The sequence below is a fragment of the Rhea americana genome, unplaced genomic scaffold (genome assembly GCF_003343005.1).
Source record: "Rhea americana isolate MKP2758 unplaced genomic scaffold, rheAme1 scaffold_123, whole genome shotgun sequence".
NCBI lineage: Eukaryota > Metazoa > Chordata > Aves > Rheiformes > Rheidae > Rhea > Rhea americana.
The window spans coordinates 1,064,902-1,085,816 of NW_028185295.1; the positions used below are offsets into that span (position 1 = coordinate 1,064,902).

Here is a 20,915-nt window from a genome sequence, read left to right on the forward strand (position 1 = left end):
AGCCTTGGAGACTGAGAGCAGGTTGGTCAGGGCAGTTCTTCCTATTGTGTGAACAGCTGACTAATTCCGGTGTCCCCCGGGGCCACCTAAAGATGTCAAAACTTACAGATCTTGGCCCATTCCAACTTCAGTAATAAAGCCAGAATAATGAGGAGAGAGACACACCACCCTGCTTCTGAAACCAGCATTGCTCATAGGGAGTGCAGATGAACAGATCAAAATGAGCAGGGCTCATACTCCTCAAGCCCTAAGCGATAGTCAGGAAGAAGGGAAGGAGATCCTGGTCACGTACCAATGTGGGAAAAGACAAACTAATTTTAAAAAAAGATACGTATCAGTCTGCATGCTTGGTTGTCAGGAGTCTGTTTCTCAGCAATAAAAAGAAATACCCAGCCCATTTCTTCTCGCTGTAATTTTGTTTCCATCAAAATCTGAAAAACTCAGTTTTGATTATTGCTATTGGGAAATGGATGTGTTATATTTTATTTGATCTAAGATTGGTTGAAACAGTTTGCAATTGACCACATTAAACTTCTGAGTGCCGTAACCAGTGAGATTTCAGTGTTGGCTTTTCCCATAATGGCTCTGCTAGCAAATGCCGCTTGCACATTTTTGTCACATATCAATAGAAATTTACAGCTGAAGAAAGGTTAAAAAAATCAATAGTTTTTCACGACAGCCTGAAGCTTTATGATTTGGCTTACTGGATTGGTTAGCACTGTTTGCTGAAGCTATTCTAGTGGTAGCAAGAAGGCACAAAACAGTTTTTTTGAGGCAAACATTATCCATGTTGAATTGTTCTTTTCAAGTCTGCCTAATGGAAAGCTGTTTTGGAAGCCTGTATAATCATCCAGTACATGCTCCTGTATGTTTGCTCCATGTTTGCATTTGTTATTTTGCACTTATTTGCTTTATTTGTGTATTTGCTTGCAGAGTAAATTCAAACAGTAATGTCCTCAAGAGGATTGGTTGGATGGGGAGAAGTGGGGTTAGAAAAATAGCTGTTACAGTGTTATACGCAGTTATCTTTGTGTTTTGCCATGTCTTTTTTAGACAATCTGTTTGGAGATGCTTTTTGAGGGGTATGTTAATTATAAAACATGAAAGAAAGAAAGAAAGAGGGCAAAAAGAGAGTATATCTTAGGTTCCTTGTCTCGTGCTACTGATGCATGGGAAATCTCTTAGGACCATACTGTATGGAAGGTACTGTAACAGCATAGCTTGTTGAAATTTTCCTCATTGATATGTTTTCAAAGATTCCCAGAGTCACTGTCACACTCTGCTGACTTGGCTCATTTCTGTTCCTTTTGTAGGGCTTTTTTTCCTAGGAATGAGGGAGGTGGAGAGTGGGCTCACACTCCGTTTTGTTGGGCTGTGTTGCAGCAAGGAGGGGTTGAGCTGAGGAAACCTAATCATGTCCAAAGAAGCAACCCCAGAAGTTCTGAAGAAAGCTGCTTTCTCTTTGGCAGGAAGTGTTTTAAATTAATCCCGCCACTTTGCTTGTAGAACATATATTTTAAAATTCCACCTTTGCTAGGAAAACTAGGGGGAAGGAAACTAGGGGAAAAAAAAGCAAGAGACTAGGTATGTCATGAGCTTTAAGATTTATTTCTGCTTGCAGAATCCTTCTCGAGGGCGGCAGTGGGAACTGCTGAGTGGGGCACCCTGGAACCGCTAGAGTGAAAAATACTCCAGCTGGGAGTGACACTATATGGGATAAGAGCACAGTGTTTCATAAATCAGGTCTAAGTGACTTTGCCTTAAGAACTGTCCAACTAGTTTTGTTTGTTTGCTTGTTTTATGGCTTTCCTAGGATGTAAGTGTGCTGTAAAAGGGTTTCGCTAGCAACCGAAGTCTAGCGCGTGTTACAGGTTGCTGAATATAAATGGCCAGAAAGACATTCAGATTCCAAATGGCATTCTGAGTCTTGGAGATTGAAGGCCACTCCTAACACGCTGCTGTTAGCACTTTGTTTTTCCTTCTCTGTTCAAGCAAGCTGAAGTGTGTTGCCCCACAAGGATGTTAATGGTAAAGCAGGCTCTGGGTATGGAAGTTTTGCTTCAATGTATTAGCTTTTGGGTTTACGCTTTTGTCAAAAAACTGAAGATACAAAGTGCTTTATAGCTCTTGATTGTGCATTTTTTTCCATCTATTTATTTTTATATATTCACTGAACTGTGTATATCCACTCTTCTTGTGGATCTTAGGTCATCTCTGCACGAGATGCTGTGGCTTCATTTTTATGTTTCATTAACTTCTAGTACAGAAAATCTCTTCATAAGGAAAATACAGGTCTATTTTTGTCCTATTTTTTTCCCTCCTGGTTACTAATAGTCAAACTAGAATATTTTCTTGTTTGTTATCAATACTAATAAATGTGTAAAGATAAGCAATGTATAAGGTAGGTGGTGAGAGTTCAGTAATTTCAAAACAGCCAATCCGTGATACTTTTTCAACTGCAGTAATTTTAGTAGTGCGTCAACTGGCGAGATCACTTGTTTGAGGCAATTAAACTTTCTAAACAATTATTTTGAGGATTTTTTTTTTTAATCCAACTAGCTTCTCTTGGGATAAGCATAGGCAGACATATATCACATGACTGTGATAGCACAAACCTCAGCACAAGTTTTCCTGACTATTTACCTACCATTTCAGACAGGTTTGGCAGCCTGTTACTGATTTTTCTGTAATGCCACAGCTGCTCCTAATATGTGCATACTTGGGGTTGTCTGTGCTATATATCAGTTTCATTAATGCCAGTAGAATAGGCACACCCCTAAGTATTTTATTAAGTCACACATTGCTCAGCATTTTAGCTTCTTTCTTATTAGCTCTGCAGAGAACACAGTAAAAGCTCTGTCTGTGCTTCGGTAAAAGGCATGACAGCTGGCAGTTTTGCTCTATGCAAGTCAGTTTAAACTCCTTCCTCGCAAAGAGCAGAAGCAGGGCACCTAAGGGCTCATGGAGCACTGGACAGGCACACCGTCCCGTTGTCCTTCGGGGTGGGCGTCCCACAGCTGCACTGGTATCAGCACCTGAGCTAAGTGGTATGAAAGTATAGTTGGGTCTGAGAAGCTGCCCAGACCCAGTAGTTCTGTCATCTCCACAAGAACTGTTTCAGCAGGATTAATTGGATTAAAAATTTTTTTTTGATTACTTAGGTTAGTTAAGTCTTATTCCAAACATGAAAGAAGGTAGATTTATTGATTTTAGAAGCTGTCATTTTTATTTAGTTTTCCTTCAAAAAAAAAAAAAAGAATTTGAATTAAACTGTGAATCAATTGTTCTATAGAGAGGAATCTGACACACAGAAATTAAAGAGTAAATTAAGTTATCTGGTGTAGAAGTTGACCGTAATGAAGTAATGAAGGTCAAATGTTCTTGGTAAGTAATTAATCAGGAATCCTTATTATGATTTACTCCCTCTGATAACAATAAATGGAGCATTATTTTACTTTCATGGTTAGAATAAGTCTTTTAATTGATCCTGCAGTATTCTGCAGGAGGGAAGCATTCATCGGCAGTGAAACTGATGCACTGAAGACATTTCGAATTAAACAGCATTAGTAGAATTAGTCAAAGTGCAAAACTGCAAAGCTCCAGAATGGACGTACATCTTTGCAGACTTCACACAGCTGTAATTTGTTAATTAGAAAAAAAGCATGTTGTCTAACAATAGATGAGGAGACAAGGTCTTCACCTTAAGGTGATTACAAATGTTATTATTTAATATTATCATTTTGTTAGAATCTAGTTTCCCACTCTGCTCTTCGTTGCAGTATCCGAACATCTTTCAGTAAGGATGGAGCAACATGGCAAATACTTGTTGTATTGTTTACATTCCCCTGCCTTCTGCAGGGAGAAAGCGTGCGCAGCGCACTGCGCGAAGCAGTGTGTTTTGTTTCGCCTGCTCGTTCATACGTGTGTCTACGGATAGGCGCGATAGGGCGCTGGCCTCCTGCGCTGAGAGGATACGGGCTTTAAGAAGGCTGTTAGCAATTGCACAGGCAAAACAGAAGTGGCCGAAAGGTAGAGGGAGAGTTAGCTTTGCTTCCAGTGAAAGTGTTGTGGATGGTGTTTGCTAGTGACACTACTGCTTAATGAGACTATTTGAGAGCAAATAACAGATTGGAAAGAAATAGGAGAACAGGGTTTGTTTTTATAGCCTTAAAGCTATCTTACTCAATGCAAAAGGACGAAAGGCACGTGCGTGCGTACGACCGCACGCACGTGTGCGCGCCCCTCGCTTGCCTGTTGGTATGCCTTTGGTGCCTGCGCTCCTGAGCGAATGGCTCAGGAGTTCAGCCTTGGGGAGCCTCGCCTCTGGCAAAGTCAGCAAGACGCTGGGTTCTCTGCTACAGAGCACAAGTCGTTTTAAACTTAAACTGCCAGGGGACTGTTGAAGACAGATTTCCCCCCCCCCCTCCCTTTTTTAATAGGTCTTAAGAGTAGGACTTGGTGTGACAGGTCCATGAATCCTCTTCCCAGTGACCCTGTGCTTTTATCTCTTCCCTTTTAGAGATGCCCATTCACTTCACTGCCACCTTGATGTGTTTGCTAAGGCTTATCTGACCAAATAAGAGCAGAGCTATTCACATCCTTAAAGTAATCAAAGATTTATATACTACAAGCCATAGATATGCCAGTCAGCTCGCTTGTGTTTTGGAGTGGCTGATGCACTCGGGGAGGATAATCTGTAGGGTAGCTATTTATAGTGGGATTTTCTGGTTTGTGAAGCCCCCCCCCCCATCCCTTTTTTAAGGTCCTTCAGTAACACTAAAGCTGTACAAGTATAAAGGTGTAGCAGTTACATATCTGGATTCTGTTAAGCTTTTTCTGTCTTTGATCTCAGCCAGGAAAGCCAGAATTTTAATAAAAGTAGTGAAAACAGCATTTTCGACAGCTGTCTGTCAAATATGTACCATTTCATCTCTCTTCAATATTCAGATACGTGGGAGTAGCCTTAAGAGACGGAACCACTGAGAAAGTGGAACTCGAGATCCTCTAATTTTACCTTTTTACTATTTTTAGAGCAGTTTCAGTGGTGTTGCTTCCAGTTTCTAACTTTTGGAGGTAACTATTTGCCAGGTATTTCAAGAGCACCGAGAGAAGAAAGGCGCCTGGCTAAGAGCACAGGTCGGGAGTGGGCTGTCCTCGAGGTTAGAATAGTGCCCTACCAAAGCTGGTTGTTGGGTGCCTAACAGAGACCCCGTTTGCAAAGTGATGATTTCAAATAATAGCAAAAATCTGTTGTAAATTACGTAAGAAATGAAGGACTGGTACTAAAAGAATCACATTGTTAAAATTCTGTGTTGATTTGTAGATAATGATGTGTTTTGTGATTTTGGCTGTTAGTGGATGTTGCTGTATACATTGTAAAGCAAGCATTTATATACTATTAGGGGTTCTTTTTAAGGACCATTGTGTTCATGAGCATAAATAAGATACTCAGCCTCGTGCTGATCATTCCAGTGAAGACGACAAAGTTCATGACTATTCCTTGTTTCGGACAGACATTCAGAGTCTGACTATACTGACTCTGTTACATGCAAAACTCCCTCACTGTGGGTTAAATTTTGTTTTAGTTCTATTTGCTTTGGGTTAGCCTTTTCAAATGTGTGGCAGACTTACTATAAATGCAGTTATGTTTTTATTTGCAAACTTGGTACTGCCTGAAGAGCATATTGTTGAATGTACTCATGCTATTTTGCACCGTTTCCTTTGAAGATTTTTTTCCTAATAAAAGCTGTCTACAAGGACTTAAAATCTTCTACACACAGACCTGCAAAACTTTCACTTTCTTCCTCAGTCTTTTTTTAAGATGCCAAACCAATGTCATTCAAAGCTTTGGGGCTGCTAGCAGCAGTAGCAGAAGAGAACGTGGAGGTAGCTATCAGATCTTGCTTTCACCCTTCCAGCTACCGGTTGGATTTCACAGTCCAGTCAACTAACGCTGTTTGATCACTTCATGTGCAACATATATTCAGTGTAAGAATTTTTACATGCTCTGCTTCATTAAGTGATCAAAAGAAGCGAGGTCCTCTGTTGCAGCATGGATAGTAGGATACTCGGCACTGTGCGTCTCAAGACGGCACCCGGTGAGATTGTCAGATTGCTTTTGATTCTGAAAGATCTTCCCGATGAAGAAAGGTAAGATAACGGAAACTACTACCATGGAGAAAATATACATATTAAAGCTTGCCAGAGGATGACTCTATACTTGATAAGAGAAAGAAAGCTGGCAACAGAAAAAGATGGAAATGCTCAGAAAATGAGGGTACCATCAGAATTTGCTTTTCTGCAGATGGTGAGCACAAGGCCTAATTGTGGCCTGCTGGAGCTCTGCTGTGTAGTGAACAGCATGGCTGTGTCTTCTTGGGCTAAGTCTTTTCCACTTTGTGTTGTATGTTTGTCTCATAGACCAGTAATTGATTTTTTTTTTGCTGTTCTTTTTCTTCTGAAGCACTCTATAGATATGAATCATTTACAATATGCAGAAAGTTTCTGAAGTGAGAATATCATGTTCTTTTCGCTTTACAGATACTTGATAGGAGGCAAAAATATTTACCTGGGTCCACTATTCAAATGCCCAGCTTTTGAATCTCCTTGTGGGCTGGGCTTTTTTGTTTTGTTTTATTTTGTGAAAATCCATGGAAGTAACAGCTATTTAGCACTCAAGGGAAATTGGGCGCAAGTTAATACCAGCATGAGACCCTAAACCAAGAGAAACATATTCAGGAAACGCTTCTGGAGACATTTTTGTGTACAGGCATTCAGTAGAAAGAAGGAATACAAAGCCTATATTTAATTAACAGTGATTAAAAATTTTGTCCCAGTGTCTGTTGGAGGCATCTGAAGATACGTGGAAATAATGAAGATTATCATTAATATTAAAGAGAAGCTTTCTGAAGGCCTGAATGACAGGTAGCAGTTTTCATTAAAGTTTGATAGGAGTTAGTCATCTAATACACATTTTTGCTTTTAGTAACTTGGGTTAATAATAACAATGCGGTTTTAATATGAAAAGCCCTTTGACCCAGGTTCTCAAAAATTTATCACTTGTGTTTTCAGGCTATTAGTCATCTAGCATGAAAGCCTGTTTGAGAATTTGCTGATGCTCAGCTTCTGGTCCCAGTTAAACCTCCTACTGGCTCTGGCTTTAGATTTGTTTCAGGCACACAAATTATCAAGAGAGTCCTGCGTGGCCTTTCTGAGGGCAGAAATCAATATTCTTAAAACAGCACAATTTCCAGTGTGGATTGGATTGTACTGCTAGCAAGGTGCTACTCATTTATTTTTTTGCAAGGTGCTACTCATTTATTTCTTTGCAAGTGTGTCTTTGCACCTACAAATTGCTGTAGCCACAGTGCCAGTAACACTCTTTTAATTGTCGCAGTGTAAAAACATTACAAAAAAGTTTTGCCCCAAGGAAACCAATCCTAAGTTTGTAAATGTCACTTTGCCCATCTGGAAACGCGTTTTGATGTATGTGAGAGAAGGAGTGATGTTTGTCCTCAAGCAGCTGGAGCTCCCAATTAGTCAGTCATTGACTCCTCAGAGTGGGCATACTGCATTTGGGGTGCACGTGTTCGCACGTGTCTGCTGACATGGAAGAGGAAGCGTATAAGAGCAAAGTCAAGGCGTGGGAACTATCTTGACCAGTAGTTTAAATAATAATAATAATAATAATAATAATAATAATAATAAAAAGTCCTCCCCATCCCCCTCTAATTATGCTATTTGGCATAAAAGTGTCTGTAATCTCTTCAACTTGCCCGTAAAAGTTCACCACAACTGAGATTTCTTGGGTGAGACACTGGGAAAGTTAAGGGATTTCCAGGCTATGTGTTGTTTTGACAGAGTGTGCAATGTTAAAGGCTGACTACTTAAATTGTTCTTTACTGCATATTTTGTCAGGAAAATTTAATTTTGCATAGTGCAGTAATGATGCTGAGTGGATAATAAGATGCAGTGTGCTGCTGCTGCTGCAGGCTCTACACCATATGTCTTCCTAACTATTGCATTTTTGGGGGCTGGTTGTTAGGGTAATTGTATCATCTGAGTAATTCATCATCAAAATAACTTGAAATAATACAGCTATGATATATAGCACTGAGAATTACCACATTCAAAGCTAGACAGAAAAACAGTGCTATCTGAGAACTGAAGTGTCAGAACTGCAGTTTTATAACTATTTCTATATTTTCTGCTTGCTGAGTTTTATGTGCAAGTGGAATTGTTATAACAACATTTAGAGTAGTCTGTAAGGACAATTATTTCAAAGCAGAAAGTGATACAAGTCACTATTTTGTAGTAGCGAAGAGCAGTTGCCTCCTGCTCTGCAGTGCTGGGACAGTGAACACTCATGATCCGGCCTTTTTATGCTGTGGTCACACATACGGCATTTGTAACATGAAAAGTCATTTCCTCCACTTAATAGGCCACTTAGACATACCTTAAAAAAATGATATCTTGGTTGTGAATTAGTGTAATGGTAGGCCTGTGTTTTTCTTACCTCTTTTAAGGTTCATTAGTTTAAGGCTAGACGCTCTTTAATTTTTATAGAGCAACATTTAAGAGTGCACGAGCTCTGGAAGCGCCTGTATGTATTTGCATACATTATATTGTTACAGTGACAGTGCTATTTCTTCTATGTCAACCAGGGGCATCTGAAGAATAGTAAATTTGTGATATTGCTGTATTGATTTAGAAAGTATAGATAATTTAATGGCATGAAACTGTGGTAATTTAAAGGTTTAATTTAATGATCTCATAGAGCTTCTGAATAAAATGCAAGAACAAAAGTATTTTTCCTTCTCCGTTTCAATAAAATACGTGAAACAACTGATCGAAGATGCCAAAATTAGGGAGGAAAAAGTGTGTTGCTGTATATTTATGGTTATGGATCCAGTTTTTGAGTGCATTGTGCTGTCTCCTGTAGCATCTTGCCAAGCACTGTAGATGAGAAGTGTATGCTCTGATTTGCACTTAACGTGAGCTCACAGGTGCTATAGGAAATACGGGTAGTGTCTGTGGCTCTGCAGACAATATTTTTCCCCTCTGAAGAGTCTGAGTAGTGGCTTAGCATTGTGTTACCAGGCTGCAACTAAAACTGGATTGCAAACGGGTGAAAACGGGTATCACAGACCCCACCGTGCTTTTGTCGGATTTGGGATTCTGACTGCAGTTCAGGTCAAGCAGCGACTTCAAATCATGAAAAACCTCCCTGAAAGCAAGCACAGCGTATGGCAGAGTTTTCCCAAAGGCCTCGGAAACCAATGCAGAATCCAGTAGAGGGATAGGAAGGAGAAACGGTCAAAATGAGCGGGAGACTGGATTGAAAGGAAAGCACCGTTTTGCTACACGTCACTCAGATCATAAGGGTTTGGTACCGATGTAATGAAACCAAGGTCAACTGTACCAAATATCACATCACCAGCTTAAAAAAAGCCCCAATAATTTATTTTAAAATCATGAGATTTAACATGATTTTCAGTTCTTTCTATTTGCCTACTGATTATATTACCTATAGAGCTTTGTTTTTTATGTCTTTCTGTACAATTATTAGAACTAGGAGCTTATTTTAAAATGGAAAAATGGGATTTTCACATAACCTCAGGACTCTGGAGTCGTGGCTTTTTAGAAATAAGCAAATGTTGGGAAAGTTGCAAATGAATGATGGGAAATGACAAGAGGGAATATTTGGGAACAGATCAGTCTCCTCCCTAGGCAACTAGGAAAGAGAGGATTTTTTTTTTTCTCCCCAGTAAATGTCTATTTCCAGCTTTTGGGAAAACAAAGAAAGTAAAACAGTTTTATGCTTGTCAGATGTCAACCTGTCAAACACTGAATACAAGGTGACTGCACCTCTATTGGATACTGGCAAAAACCTTTGTTCCTTACTTTAAGTGTCTACCTATAACTGATGTCTTTGGCTACTAACTCTGGTAAAAATTTCAAAATTTTAATTTTCAAAATTTTCAAAAGCAGAACAAAAAAATATATAAAACTTTCATTTTTGAGGTTCAGTTAATGACATAATACCTGAGGTTATGAGTTTTAAAACCTATATCTAGGAAAATAACTTTTTTTCCTCTCTCACTGAAATATGAGAGATTGATTCACTAAAAGAAGTCTTCTCAGGTGCTTTATGCTATATGGAAAAGACATGCTTATGTCTTTTCCAAGAAACATTTCCTGTAGAAGATACTAAACAGTAACAAGAAATGTTGATGTGTCATTAGACTAAAGTATGTATAGCTATTTTATTAATCCTGGAATCAGTAGGTATCTTTTGTCCATTATGTATCCCTCCTCTTGTTTCTAGAGCAAACAGGATCCATTTTTGCATGTGTATTTCCTTATGGGAATCAGAAAATCACTAATAATTTTAATTATTTTTGTATGTATTTCTGTAGCATGGAGAATTAGCCTCTGATTTAATTCAAGTGAAAATTATCTCACTCTTCTCACAAAAGCTCAGTAAAATTTATTCGTCAATAAAATCTAAGTAACATCAGTTAGTTCTAAGGTTTTTGTTATTGCATTCACCACTAAGTTGTGCCTCAGGGAGCTGACTCTGTAAGATGCAAGCTGGCAGGCTTAAATTTTTTTCGCTCTRTCTGTTCACCTGTGGAGTCTTGGTATTATTGCTTTCCTTGGATGTGGTTAAAGGTTGTAAGTATTATGAGCTTAGGTTTTCTGTGGTCTCTTCTAAAACTCCTGTTATGCCAAATTTGCACTCGCTTGCCTTTGACTGATTCCAGAGTTATTACCACAGAGAGCAGTAAAACCTTGCTGATACCATAGGAAGTATCGTTATTCTGGATATATATTTTTATACTTCCATAGGTTTTACTGCAGTTTGAGTTGGCAGGTAGGTAGTACTGGAGCAGAGTCCAGTAAGAAACAAATTATGTCCTGCCAGCTCCTGACCTGATTTGCATTTTAAGTCTCTTGCTTGCTTCTCGGGTTCGTTAGCATTCATGGCAGCTTGTCACGGGCCTGTTTAAAGTCGAGACAGAAGTACACAATTCATAAAACACGTTCAAATATATTCTGCTGGAGTTGCTAGAATACAGTAGTAGCTGCCAGTGCTTTTGAAGCCGAAATATTTTGAAGCGATTGGTGTATACACGCGTCCATAAACTGCTCTGAGAAGCAGCGGGCCTGCACGCACACGCGACGCACCTCTGTCCAGAGGAAAAGGCCGCTGGTGGGGGCCGAGCGGCCGGTCGCTGGCCTGTGGGCGAGGCGGGCGCCGGGGACCGTGGCTGTGCGCGTTGTCCCCGGCGGCGGCGGCAGGGCTCGCGGCACCCTCTGGTCTGGGCTTCCAGGCGGCTTCCGGAGACGGAGAGCAGCGCTCGCGTTGCTGCTTGAACCTTCGTGAGCGTGAAGTGCCTCACGTTCCTCCTGAGGGGGTTTCCGCTCCTTCGGCTTCTCTCAGGAAGACTTCTGGGGAACTTACCTGTCTCCTAAGTGTTTGCACGTCGTTATTTTGGCCTTCCTAACGAGAAGAGTAAGGTTATCAACGAGCAATTGGTCTGTGTTTCTACTACTGCACTTACTATGCAGCTGAAGCTTGCAACGGTTCAGAAGCAAAGCAGTATTTTAGTATGCTTCAGTTTTATCAGGCTCTTCCCCTTCTACACTGTCATATGGCTCCAAAATTAAAAAAAAAAAAAAAAAAAAAATGCAAGTCTTTCTAATGGGATATGGGCCCAAATTATGTTTCACAGGGCTGTTATCAGGTTATTTTGACTTAACAGGTTACTGTAGATCAGTTCTACAGTAACTATCTGCAAAAAATAACCATACCACTGATAAGCGTGACTTAATTTATCTTGGAGTGAAAAAGCAGTGCAGCATTGATTCAAATTACTACATAATCATGCAAGCATTAAAAAAAAGAAAAAAAACAATCCATATGCTACTCAGCAGATATATAGTAACTTAGTACTCTGGTAATGTCATCATCCGTCTGAGCTCCTGTATTGCACGTTCCTTGCATCGTATTTTATTTTGTGTATATACAGTACTGTGCACCGCAGGGGTGCTCAGCAAGATGTTCAGAAGTTGAATTTAAGTATGGATTTAATAATAAAGAAGACTTAGAAACTCAAAATCCAGACTTACTTCTTTATTTTGTGGGCAATTAGATTTGCGGGCAATTACATTTGCAGTTTAGTCTCATAAATTCCCCCAGGTGCTGCAGAAGTGCCATATGTCAAGAGTTCCCATCAAAAATGAGACCTCTCCCATAAATATGGAGGTGTTCGTGTTCTGAGCTATACTTAGGTTACTTGGGTTAGAAATACAACAATTTCTGGCTTGATTAGAGTGAAGTTCAATTCTATGTCGAGTCCTTAAAAACAAAAAAAAAAAAAAAAAAAAAAAAAAACTGTGCATGTTGTCAACTATAAGGTTGCTCATCTGTGCTAATGGTCTGTGTACTTGGTGTGCTGTGTGCAGTACTTTTATTCAACTGCAAAGAAGTCAGGGAAACTTGCTTTTTCACTTACAGGTATGTGTGTTTCAAGTATGGCTCACATTCCACCCTTGAGTTTGTAAAACATTTGTTTCAGTCGCCAATAGCTGAAAGTCGTGCAGTGACTGTTTACCAGTGATATCTTGGTGGCATTGCAGCATTACATTCTCTTATTTTGGAAAAGCTATTGATACATTCACCTTTTATGTCACTTAATTTTGCCTCACCTGTCCCATTTGCTCAAAGGTGTTTTTCTGCCTTGTCAGTTTTGCTGTGAAAGAATGTAGATATGGCAAGTAGAAAAGCGTGTATGCAAGTTGTACATTGTAAATAGTATAATTATGAATCACTGTAAAAATTGTTAGCTCTTTTTTAAACATTAAAGCCTTTCATTTTTTGAAAATATTGTGAAAAGATGTATGTGGTGTTATCATTGCAGGCAGTCTTTCTGCATTTCATAAATTAGCAGCAGAAGAGATTGCTCTAGAGCCAGGATAGTCTCGTAGGTCTGTGTGTACGTTTCTATGTAAACAAAGCAATTGCATGAATAGAACAGGTGAAGAAAATAAACTGTGTACATAGTAGGGAATATCTATTCTCAACCATAGAAAAATTTGTTCTCAACCATAGTTGAACCAATTGAAATAAAATAGAGTTGCAGTTAGTCCCTCAAGATAAATGGGAGATTGCTCTGCAACTCAAACCAGGGGCAAAAGATGATGTCTGCACTATGAGGTGTATTCATTATTGACACCCTGTAGGAATGGAAGTAGGTAGACCAGCCAACAGAGAAATATTAAGAGGATCAGTAAGGAGAGAAGAGGAATGTTTAGAATATGATTTAGGCAATTGAACAAAGAGAAAACACTTTTCACTGTCATTCCACAAATCTCGGCAGAAAACACTCCTTTTAAGTAAGTGTTGTTTAGAGGAGTTCATGGGTAAACGAAAAGAGCAACACTTAGCGTGGCGAGAACTTCCATAGAGTTGAGGAATTTTCTCCAGATATCACAAGTATGTGGGCAGAGACCGAGTCAGTATTGCTGAAAACTAAAGTCAGTTAGGCTGAATCAGCTAATGAGGGCAGGTAATTAATAATAATAATATAAAAAGTGGAAGAACTCCTAAGTTATTGAGAGAGACTCCTAAGCCTAGAGCTACCAAATACTTGGAGATAGTTATTAGAGTCTGTGGTGCTGGTATAGGGGGAGAAAGAGGGAGCTGACACAAAAGCTGTGTGGTAGGGATGAAGCCTGGTTCTGGAAAGGTTGGGATGAATGATCAAGAGAAAGTAAATGTTTCATTGTGACCAAATCTAGTAGTGTGAAAACTTTAAAAATAACTTTTAGGAAGCAAGTACTAGTACCAAACTCTTGAAATTTCACATAAGTTTACCACTAATTCTGCACAAGCCCCTAATCTCATACTGCAGAATGCTTTTTTTGTCCTTAATTTAATGATATCCTTATTCAGAAATAGAATTGATTTTTGTAGGAGAAAAACATCACTAAGCCCTTAAATTAAACTTCTAATGAACATTAAAAGACTTTTAAACTGTAAATTTGTAGAGAGATCATCTGAATAATTAAAAGGCAAGAATAATGAAAACATCTACCAGTATCAGAGAAGACATAGTCCTTCCCTAAATATATTAGCTGTATTTTTCCAATGAAGTCACCACTATTTTTTTGCCTTGTAGCATTTCTAAGGAGAGCCACAGAGAATGAAAAACACATTTTAAATCTCCAGAGGTAGTCTAGAAAATTCTGCTGGTGTGCGTTTTTTTTTTTTTTTTCCTTCTTCTTTTCCTGGATATTTCAGTTGAGCAAGGGAAGCCCAATACATGATACAACTCCTGTCTCAGTCATCTGGAAAAAATTGCTCCCTTGATCCTGACTGTGCGTCTGCACGCCAAGCCCCCTCGCTTAGGCGCAGCCCTTGGTGGGCTAATCCCAGCAGAAGCTGCAGAGCCTCTGACTTTAGAGGGGACGAGGCGCTGCGCCTCTGTTGCGAATGCCTTTTGTTCTCTGTGATCAGGATTTTGCTTGTTTTTTTGTTTATTTGCAAGGTGTATGTTGCACCCACTACATTTGTGAAGACTCTGAGTACAGATGAGATTTGCAAGAAAGTGAATGCCGGGTTCAACCTTGGTTTTCAAATCCAGAAATTTCTCATGTGTCTTCCAAGTAACGTCACAAGCTTTTCTAATTTTAAAGCCTTTAAAAAAAAAAAAAAAATCTAATCATGGTGAAGGAGGGAGACAAAGAAAGAAAATTCACTGGAGCCTTCCTGCTCTCTCTGCCCCTTCATCTTGATCCAAATCTCTGGGGAAGGGAGAGAGCTCAATTTGGTGAAATAGCTGATTTGGAATATCAGTTGTCCATCAAAGAGATGTCCTGGACTATTGAACTGTCAGGAGGCTTGTCACTAGCACATGCAAGCCTTCAGAAGTTAATTGAGGAGAGAAAATACTGTTAGAATTTTTTTCTCTGAACAACATGCTGTCTCTGTTTCTTACTAAAGCAACTCTTAATTAGTTCTCTTTTTTCTTTTCTTTTTTTTTCTTTTCTTTTTCTTTAATATACAGCACCAGGGAAAAATTGGAGTTAAATTTAATGTTGGAACTGATGACATCTCTATTGAAGAGATCAACGCAGTCATTAATGATGGAAAATACCATGTAGTACGTTTCACAAGAAGTGGTGGCAATGCCACGTTGCAGGTGGACAACTGGCCAGTTATTGAACGTTACCCAGCAGGTAAGGACTTCAATGATTGTGTATAAGAGGGCGGGGAATGTGTGCAATTTTTGATGATTTTGTTTCTCTTTCGATACAATGTCAGCTCCTTCAAAGTGTTTTAATAGCTAATGAAGGAATTAAAGAGTCCAGAGCGATACAGTTCATGATGATGGCGTTTCCTAAGAGAATAAAAAGAAGCACAATCTCTTTTTTTTACCAAATTCAAGTTATCATTGATACTGGACAAAAATATATAGTTATTAAGGCATGTAGTAGTCAGTGGCTATGTTTCTTTTTTTTATTTTTTACTGGATTTTTTTTTTAGGGGGGAAAAAAAGGCTTTGACAAAAGCTACATAATAAGGTGAATTCCCAAAAGAACTCCATGTGATGCGGAAAACATTTATTGAGGAAGATGTTGTCTGTGCTCTTTTAATTACCAGAGGTTACTGAAGCATTCTGAAACTTATGAAGTTAGCAGAAGTATAACAACAGGCATAAGCAAAAAGGTGTATCAGTTATTAGCTGTATAAAAGAGCAACCAAATTAAAATGCCTTAACTTACAAGTACAAACGAAGGGATATTGCTTATGCAAGTGATGGTGATTACTTGTACAGGACCACTCAGGTGAACACAGGGTTTCTTCAGTCGGGCCCATATTTAATTTTATGCAAATACCATACTTTGAAGATTAGTGTGTTACTAATTGTATTCATTTTGAAAGGCAGCAGGTTTTTCAGATTTGCAATCTCGTTCTTACTGAATAGGACTACTGAGCTGTTAATGGTAGTTTACAAATCTGTGTGTTATCTGTTACCAGTTAGCACGTGTGTTTAAATTGCTAAACCAAAGGCAGCCAATCCAGGGATGTCACTGAAAGCTCTTACGGCTTGCACATTTGCTCTACATAAATGATAGCACTGATTTATCTGTTTAAAAGTAGAAAATCCTTTGGGAGGAAGGAGGAGATGCTTAAGCCATACCATATATTGATCATTAGTATTTAGGTTTTTCTCCTTTGCATTTGGGTAGTCTGGATGTTCAACTGAGAAATAAATCACCCTTCAGATAATATTTTGGAAATAATATAGAAATTAAAATAAAAATGAAAATGTATCACAAATGAAATTATATATAGCCAGAGTTGTTTAAATTTGTGTGCTAACATGTTATAAATGATTTACGCTTGTTAAAAACAACTAATGTTTTTAAATGAGACCATGCTTTTGAGAAGTGATAGACTATCGTGGGGAGTGGCAAAACGGAAGGAAATGTGTCCTGTGATCTTGCAGATATTCCAGTTTCCACCCTATTTTCCCATTCTTAAGGGGGAAATAAGTTAAAAATGTTTTAAAGTTTAAAACAACTTCTGCAATATTTTGCAAATAGTAGCTAAAATAAGATGGTAGAGGCTAGGGAGTGGTGTCTTATGTTCAAGCCCTGTGTTGCAGAGAGGAAAAAAGATAGGGATTTGTTTGCATATTTATTTTTACCTAAATCATTCACAGAACACAAAAATATTTTTCTTTTCCTCATCTGTCCTGTTTGTTTGTGAAAATGTGAAGAGGTTACAACAAGGTGGGACCGCAGCTGCGTTCTGAAGACACTGGCACACACAGTTTGTTTATGCTGAACACAGATTAGTATAGAGAAAAGCGTGATTTTCTTGGGATGGGATTAGTGGGAAATCCTTTGACTTGCTTTATCACTTGTTCTTCTAAAACCACTGTTGGTCTTTAATTTTCTTTGTGCTGTCCTTAGTAATATTTTGTGGCTCCTTCATACTATAACATCACTTTTGAAATCCATCTTACCTTTTTCACCTTCCCTCTCCTCTCCCTGCCCCCCTGTATAGCTGCTGCTTTTACTTCTCCGTGCAGTTCTATCAAGCTTGGCACTCTTAACTTAAAGCCCTTTTTAAATGCTAGTTTCTTCATATGCTTGTGTCGATGTGTCATCTAGAAAAGGCTCAGGATAGTCCAGACAAGCGTGCTGCTGTTGAGCAGGGTAGATACTGCTCTGAAGATGCTAATGATCCCATATCAAGAGCTATCGCTATCCGTTCCAGTTCTGAAGGTAGGATTTCTAAAAGCGATGTCTTAAAGGAATCAGACAACAGAGTCTGGCGAACAGTGCTGCATCCAATTTGGATGTTGCTGGTTTTAGGGACTGATGATCGTACCTAGGGTTGTGATTAACCGGCTAACTTGCTCATTGCGTTTTCGATGGAGGACCTTTTGCAGTTGTACAATATGGACCAAATTCTAGCTTATTTGCTTGAGTGAAGCCCCACTTGTTTTCATTTCAGTACTAGAAATAATATTGTCTTTGCTTTGCTCTGTGTTCTCAATTCTTTCTCTCTGTATAATTTCCTAATGCGTCTATACCACTGTATGTAAGTGCAGGCTTATCTCCTGCTTCTTTTGGTTGTTTAATGAAGAATGAAAAACAAGATTAGCAGGTTAATTAGTAACTTTGTTATTCTTAAAAACATTGGATTACTTTTTTTTTCTTTCTAAGAAAAATCAGTTGGTTGCCTAAAGCAAACCAAATTATTAGTTCTTCCTTTACCTTATAAGGGAAAGTTTATACTCTGAAGTACACTTCTGGTTGGAGTCTCCAGCTATAAGACATTGCCTGTTTTTAATGAATGTTTCAGAATATTGGCCGAGGATTTTCTGAATGGAAATTCTAATCGGGGCTCAGGATTTGTCAGTCTTGTTGCCTTTATAGCCTTCATACAGCCCACCTAACTGCTGCAGATAGTGACATAAAGGACGCTTTTAAGGCCAAATAACATCGCTTGCATGGAGGATCTCTGTGGGCACTTCTGTTGATATTCCAAGGGACATCTTTTTCAGGAGGACTGTGGTACTGACTGGTGCATGAGTGCGTGGGATTTGTCAGCAGGCCAAGCTTAGTCCTGGGTCTCAGCTCCCACAGTTCAGCGCTCTGGCCGGGAGTCTCCTAGCTGGTGCAGCATGGATCCTTCTCTACCTCTTGCTTTATTGGTTGTCAGAGAGCAGACACCTTGCAGAAAGGATCGTATGATAATGGGCTGTAGTGCGTCTGCAGGTTCTTTATGTGTTTTATCCTAGAGCTCCATAAAATGCAGAAACAATCCTAGGAGCAGACTAGAATCTAGCATGTTTCCCATGTACACGATTCTCTAGCCCACTAGACTAGAGTCGTATTTCCTCATGAATCTTCAGTCCAGACCAATACACCTTCAGTTAGTGTGTGAATAGATGGGAAATGACTGAGTTGTCAAGGAGAAGAGAGGGGGTGGTCAGTGGTGGAATATGATTATGCTTATGAAAATGGCAGGCTATTTTTGGAGTATAGTGGGAAAAAACGTGTTTTAATCCTAGACAAAAGAGATCTTCAGCATTAAGACATGGCTGGATGATTTTCAGAAGCAAAGAATTAGATTTAAGTACATACATTCTCTGGACTCCCATCAAACTCTCTTTCTGACTCCAAAATTCCATTCTTGCTGTTTCTCTGAGTGAAGCACAGAAGCGATGGGGTGGGAACCTTCAATTTGTGCCCTTTATTAACAGTTCATCCTGTTTCCCCCTTTTCTCATTGTGTCGGTTGCTGATGTGTAGCCCTAAGATAGAGAATGACCTAAGATAGTTTTCTGATAGTTGACTAAAATGCCCAGATCTGTAATGGAGTTGTATATTCCACCTTTCTTAACTAAATTCAACTAACTGTTTTTTTTACTTCATGACTAGCATCCCTCTGTACCTTCTTTAAGAAATTTATTTCATCTTGGCCTCTTTCTCAGAGCATAATTTCTGATCCTACCAAGTAGGAATGAGAAAACCGTTGACTGTGTAGTCAAAGTTCCTAATCAGTAGAGTCCCCTCATTTTCCATGGAGGTGATTTCTGCTCCTTATAGCTCGTCTTCTCTATTTCACAAGTCAGATTTTAGTTGCCCTCCTGGACTGACTCTCTGCTGTTGTGACGAAGGGACTACACTATGTTGCAACTCTAGCTACTACTGTGAACAGGCTGCTCTTACAACTTGAGCTAGGTAATGATTTTATATTGAAGGGTAGATTTACTAAAAATGCATTTATGGGAGCAAAACAAAAGATTTGTGAATATGGGTCAAATTGAAATAATAATTTTGGACAGATTAAAAATAAATAAATAAACCAAGACGAAATTGTTTAGCAATGTAAAAATATTCTATTCAATTTTTAATAATATTTAGCAAATAATATTTGCTAAATGAAGTGTCCCAATCTTTCATGTCACGATCGCCTAGTGTTTATAAAGGGTTTAGGTAATCTGAAAACAAAGCATTTTGTTTAATTTGCAATAACCTTTATTTCCTTACCCAAAATAAAAACTGTTTCGAATCAAATCAGACGGACAAAAAAAAATCAATCTTTCTCAAAGCATTGCTCATAACTGTATGAATAAAACAAGGAAAACAATTTTCTCGGTGTTCTGGTTTTCCTTCTTTAGTAGTGAAGGATGAGGGCTTTGCTCTCCTGGAAAAGCACACCAAAACAAGTCAAGTGACTTTCTAAAGCACAGTTATCGGCACTTACTGTGAAGGATTTCAAAATCACTTTTCAGTGAATAACTCTGTGCTTTCTGCAATCAAATGGAGTTTGCTCAATGCTGATTCTCTTAAAAAAACAAGGAGTGACTAATCCTTTTGCCAGAGGGAACCTACTCTTCAGAACTTCAATCATAAATTAGATTGATGCAGAATTTTCTGGATATAAGTTGATCTGTTAGATATTGTTTAATTGATATATGGTTTCAAAGCTCTTAAAACCTGGATACACTCAGCAGCTTATGAGCTCCATAGCAGTCTGGAAAATAGGGCCCGTTGTAGACAAACGTATGTGTGGAAGCTCTCGCAGGCACCCCTTGGACCTCTGGCCAGCTTAAGAGGAGCATAACCAAGATGCTGCTGTCCTCATGTGCCACCTAGTTCAGTGCACACTGTCAGAACCTTGCCTGACTGATCCAGATCTGAGCACAAGCACCTCTCCCACATTGTTTTTGCAAAAGTGGCTGTTCAGAACATTGGCAGACTTCTAGAACAGATGTGTCTTACTGATGGGGTGGTCTAAATTATGATCATGCTTAGGCACCAAATAACCTGTACAAGAGTCTCTGTATGTTGGCAGAAGATTAAACTACAAGCTGAGGTTATGGTTAGTGGCAAGAACTTCTGCAATGTGGCAGTTGGCAGCAGAAGCTTTTGGGACTTTGATATAATATATACTATTTCTGGTTTGAGGGAGTTTTTTATTATTATTATTTGTTTTATCACTTAAGGCTAAAATCTGAGAACACTCACATTGTCATAGGGACTTTCTATGGATCTGTGAGACCTGTGGGCTAAAGACTGTTATTCCAGAGCATTGAAGAGCTAGGGGAAGGGAGCATTTCATTTACTTTCTTCTCTCAGTGTTTGCATTCTGGAAAGTAGACAAAGCATCTACCATCTTTTCATGGGATACACCTGACTAATAAAAATGCTAAGAGTCAGCATATCCTGGAAGCGTATCCTACTTGGGACAAGTACTATCAATTCTTCTTGTTATTGTGTATTCTGATTGACCGTATAATTTACAGAAAACATTTGTGTCTGTACGTTTTGTTTCCCCAGAAGGGATTAGTATTCCCCAAGCAATTTGTGTAGATATTTTAC

The 20,915-nt window shown here is 39.0% G+C and overlaps 1 protein-coding gene across 1 annotated transcript in view; it reads left to right on the forward strand.

The window, feature by feature from the left end:
• Positions 1-20,915, forward strand: part of NRXN1 (neurexin 1) — a 702,150-nt gene that overhangs the window by 563,311 nt on the left and 117,924 nt on the right. The window contains exon 16 of the mRNA XM_085325818.1: positions 15,075-15,246. Within this exon, the coding sequence (XP_085181944.1) occupies positions 15,075-15,246 (172 nt within the window). The remainder of the gene's footprint in view (positions 1-15,074; positions 15,247-20,915) is intronic.